Genomic DNA, 4,777 nt, shown 5'->3' with positions numbered 1-4,777 from the left:
AACCACATATTTTCATGAGGAAAAAAAAATCAGAAAATGCCACATGGTTTTTAGACACACACACACACATGCACATCCACATGTATTTGGGGGTGGGGGGGGTCCATGTGCTGCCCCATAGTTAAGCCATCAGTCCAGCTCTCTCCATCACCCCAAGCTAAGCCTGTGACAGAACAGGCATACAAGCACATCTGGAACCTTGTCCCCTGGGACTGGCTACTCAGAAGTACCCACATACATTTTAAGCAAAATACAGCTTTTTCACAAAACAAAATCTTCTTTCAGAACTATGCTTTCCAGAGTATTTAATACCATGACCCCATTCTAGAAAAGACTAGACTTTCCAATTTTTCCCACCCAAACAGAAACCCTGCTCTCCACTCTGAGCAAAAGTGGTGATAAGGAGAAACCTCTGGGCAGAATTGGGGGAGGGGGGCTGCAGGGGAGCCTCTAGCTGACCTCAGCCACCGCCCACAGGGCACACAGGCCCCAGGCAGTCAGGGACTGAGCACGACAGGCCTGTGGAGTTGGTACAGGAAAGTGTTCTTCCCTTGGCTGCCTTCCCTATCAGCCTGCTCCATGACCAGCTTTGGGTCCACCTGGGAGGACAGAGAAGAGAACCAAGTCAGGCTCTTGGTGAGATCTGCCTAGACACCAAATCCATAAACCTATGTGCACACAGATGTGGAAATGTGAGACACAACTGTTTTTTCCATTTTACAAAACGATCTGCAGATGCTTCTTCATTTTCATAATTCACCCCACACACTGATCATCCATTCGAATAGGCACTGCAAGGGTTTTAAATCTCATTTATTTGTGTGTGTCTGTGCATACATGCATAAGTGCGCAGGTATGCATGCATGTGCCAAAGCACATGTGTGAGGTCTGAGGACGACCTGTGACAGCTGGTTCTCTCCTTCCACCATGTGGCTGCAAGGGGTCATCAAGCTAAACCATTTTGCTGGCCCTTGGCCCTGATCATACATTTTTAAACTGATGTTTAATAATAGGGTAAAATAGGAAACCTTTACTGAGAAATCTCCCATACACTCTGTGTATGTGGGAGCAGTGACTGGTATACTTATTTAAAAACATTTTCTCAAGCACACTACTTTCAAATACAACTTTCCAATTTTTCTCATTATTGTGCCAACTTGATGGACCCTGCTTGACAAACTTGGGGCTGCACACAGAAGTCTGGAATGGCAGCTGGCGCAGTGATAGCCCTGAAGAAGCCACAGAGAAGCCATTCAGAGGAACACGGAAAGGCAGAATGTATTAAAATGGGAAAACCTTGATCTCAGGGTAGAAACAAAACATACTGAGGGGCACAGAGTGATCAAAGGACAAGGAAAGCCCTGCCCAGCTCACAGAGGCATCCCTGACCCTAGGGCTGAAACTGACAACTCCCTTCTGCTTCCCAGCCTCAAACAACTCACTCCGCCTTCTAAAGCTTGCAGAGATGGTAGGAACATGAGGGGCCACACCCTGCTGCATAGCCGACTTGTGCCCTGGTGCTGGTCTTTAGAGTGACAGGACCAGGGGGTGGGGTCTCTAGAGTGGCTAGGGCTAGAGGAAGAGGACACTGGGGTCAGCACCCTTGTAAAAGACACCACAGAGCTCTCTGGGGTCTTTGTGCTGCGGAAGCACACAGCAAGGCAGTTATCCCCACAGAGGCACCAGATTCCACCCTGGGGCACACCAGCTCAGAAGTCCAGTCCCCAGAACCAGGAGGCGTGTCACAGTTTCTGAGCCAGTCTCCTGCTATGTATTGCTCTGTCTGGCAGACACAGGGCGCCCAGCCACCATGTCACCCTGCATGGCAGGCATGACAAATTGACTTTCAACATTACCAAGTGCTGCAGGTCCCTTCCCAAGCTTCTTCCTCCAACGGCTGAGCAGACATGGCACTCAGAAACAGCTGTCTAGCCATCTACTTTGCCTGGAGATTCTTGTCCCAGGTACTTTCCCCCATCCAGCAGCAGGTGCTCCTCCAGGCAGCCAGCGCACACATACCTGGTTCCACTCATAGGGTTTTTCGTGCCATTTAGGAATAATCTTCTCTCGAGGCTTCAACCGGCAGAACAAGCTACAATTTTTAAAAAGCAAATCAAAGGTTTTACTGTTGGCTACTTTTGCTTTGTAGCTAAAGGATGGTTTCAGATTCACTATCTAGTCCAAGCTGGTCTCAAACTTCTGATCCCCCTGCCTCAGTAGTCTCCCAAGCTGGGGTTATATATGTGCCACCACATCCTGCAAATTATTTTAATTATTCATTAGCACTAAAAAATAGCCGAATGATCTTTTTTAAAATATGTGTGTTTAAAGTCTACAAATATCCCAAAATTAGAACTGTGATAGGCTTTCAAAGTGTCAAAATGTATAGAGTTATAATAATATTTTAATGTATAGTTCATTTAAAAATGAAGAAATAGAACACAATAGACTTTAGGGAGATTATTATATATATTACCTATAATTTCCAAATTTTCAACAACAAAAATGATAAGACATGCCAATCAGGAGACAAGATGTTGACTCTATTCAGGAAGAAGGAGCAGGGACAGAGGCTCAGTGAACAGATGCAGACTTCAAAGCAGGCATGACATACACACCCAGAATTACAGCACACTACACTGAAAGGCTTAAAGCATGACGGCAATACAATAGAAACCATACAGAGAAAAAAAATACATCAACCTTAAAACGGAAAACTATGTAAACATAGAAATTCTATAAGCAATAAGCAAAATAATTGAAATGGAAATTCCCCAGATGTTACTTTTGAAAGATCAAATACGATGTGAAAAGATACAATCTGAAAGAGAGTGGGGAAAAAGACTGAAGAAAAATGATCATGAGAGCAGAGCAGTAGCTGGACGAACGGGCCACTGCTCAAAGACCGTGTGCAGTGCATGTGTACAAAAAGGTATGCAGTGTAATGTCCTCATGAGCAGAAACAGGTAGAGATGAGTGCCCTTCATGAAACACCACATCTATACCTTCTAAGGCTCAGAAAATACTTGGAAGAGGGAACAGAAAGAGTGTATCAGTGGGAAACCAGGGAGAAGAGCTGTGAAATCTCCAGGGCATGACAGCTCTCCAGCATGATCCCACAGAAGTGGCAGCTGACTGTACTGGGCCTGCACAAGATGAAGCTGTCAACAGTCAATCTCGCATGATCTTGGAGGGGCCACTGGCCCTACCTCTCCAGGACAGTTGCTGTTTTCAGTTGTGTACTCAATGGGGAGCCCACCAGGCTCCAACGGACAGTTCCAAATGTGCAGTCACACAAAAAGCCCTGATTAAAATCATTGGGTCACAAAACAAAGAGGCATAAATATGGGCTACAGGGTGGGGTGGGAAAACATGGCTGCAGTGGTGTATAAGTATGAGGGTAAACAGAACATACTATACATTTTATCGAACTGTCAATGAAGAAACTTAATTGGTTACAAAACAGATTAAGTTTTTTAAAAGCAATTTTAGGTTACAAGTAGAATAGAGAGTTACACCATGAAAATACCAGCCCAGGGGAGCAAGAGTAGCTGTATTAGCATCAGACAAAATAGACCTTAAAACACTCCTAACTCTGGAGACGAAAAGAGGTATTTCACAATAATGATAATGAACTTGCACACAGAAAATCCTGCAAACCTACTAAAACTAACCAGTCATGTTAAGATCACAAGAGATCCAAGTGTAATCACTCTTAAGAAATGAACAAATCATAATTAAAACTTTTATTCACAGTATCATCAAGGAACTAATACACTTAAAAATAATTATACAAAAGCCCAGGATTTGCTTACTAAAAACTAAAGCAGAGTTAGGAGAGGGAAGAGGGACAGGGAAGATGCCTCAGTGGATAAAGCACTTGCCATGCAAGCATGCAAACTGGATTTGAAATCCTCTGGACACACATAAAGCTGCATGTAATGGGCCCACGACTGTAATCTAACACACCTATACTGAGCACGCAAGCCTGGCATAGGCAGGGTCAACAAAAGATTCTGCTTCGAATAAGATGGAAGATGAGTACCAACACTTGAGGCCATGCTCTGATCTCCACATGCACACCACGGTGCACACATATACCATGCTCCACTCACACCACGGCACACTCATGCACATGAACACACACATACAAGAAAGAAATGAAAGACCAGCTAATAGTCCTGCTTTACTACTAACACGGCAAATTTCTGCCAGGTGGTGGTGGAGTATCATTAATCCCAGCACTAGGATCTCTGTGAGTTCAAGGCCAGCCTGGTCTACAGGGTGAGTTCCAGGACAGGCAGGGCTACACAGAGAAACCCTGTCTTGCGCGCGCGTACACACACACACACACAAATGACAATTTCCCAAATTCATTAGAACACTGTCCCATTCTAGCGAGGCTTTCTGTGCAGACTTACTAACCATTGACGCCAATGTGGCCATGGGAGGCAAAGACTCTGGCCAGTAGACACAGCCAAAGGACACGAATGGGAAGACAAATGACGGCTGGTTTCAAACTTACTAGGTAGCCACAGCAAGACAGTGAGACTCATGAAATCTGCAGGCAAGTGGATGGAAGTAGAAAAAAAAATCAGCCTGAGTATCCCAGACATAGAAAGATAAATATGGTACTGCACTTGCTTACATCTAGGTACAATAACAAAGTAACAATCCACAGAACTACAGAGGAAAGGTAGAGAGTCCGGGACTGGAGGGGACAGACACATCTTGTTAGGAAAGGGAAATAGATAGATGATAGAGAGATAGAGAGAGA

At 44.7% G+C, this 4,777-nt stretch overlaps 1 protein-coding gene across 2 annotated transcripts in view; it reads right to left on the bottom strand.

Moving 5' to 3' along the window:
- Window positions 1–402: 402 nt before the first annotated feature.
- The window catches only part of Tdrd9 (tudor domain containing 9), a 118,164-nt gene continuing 113,789 nt past the window's right edge, over window positions 403–4,777 (bottom strand). For both annotated transcript variants that reach the window (XM_026779071.1, XM_005343602.2), the window contains exons 35-36: window positions 2,020–2,092; window positions 403–599 (exon numbers count right to left, since the gene is read on the bottom strand). In XM_026779071.1, coding sequence (XP_026634872.1) covers window positions 498–599; window positions 2,020–2,092 — 175 coding nt within the window. In that variant the 3' untranslated portion in view covers window positions 403–497. The remainder of the gene's footprint in view (window positions 600–2,019; window positions 2,093–4,777) is intronic.

This window comes from Microtus ochrogaster, chromosome 1 (assembly GCF_000317375.1).
Source record: "Microtus ochrogaster isolate Prairie Vole_2 chromosome 1, MicOch1.0, whole genome shotgun sequence".
Taxonomy (NCBI): Eukaryota; Metazoa; Chordata; class Mammalia; order Rodentia; family Cricetidae; genus Microtus; species Microtus ochrogaster.
Note: the sequence above shows the minus strand (reverse complement) of the source record. Positions and strands in the feature narration are given on the sequence as shown.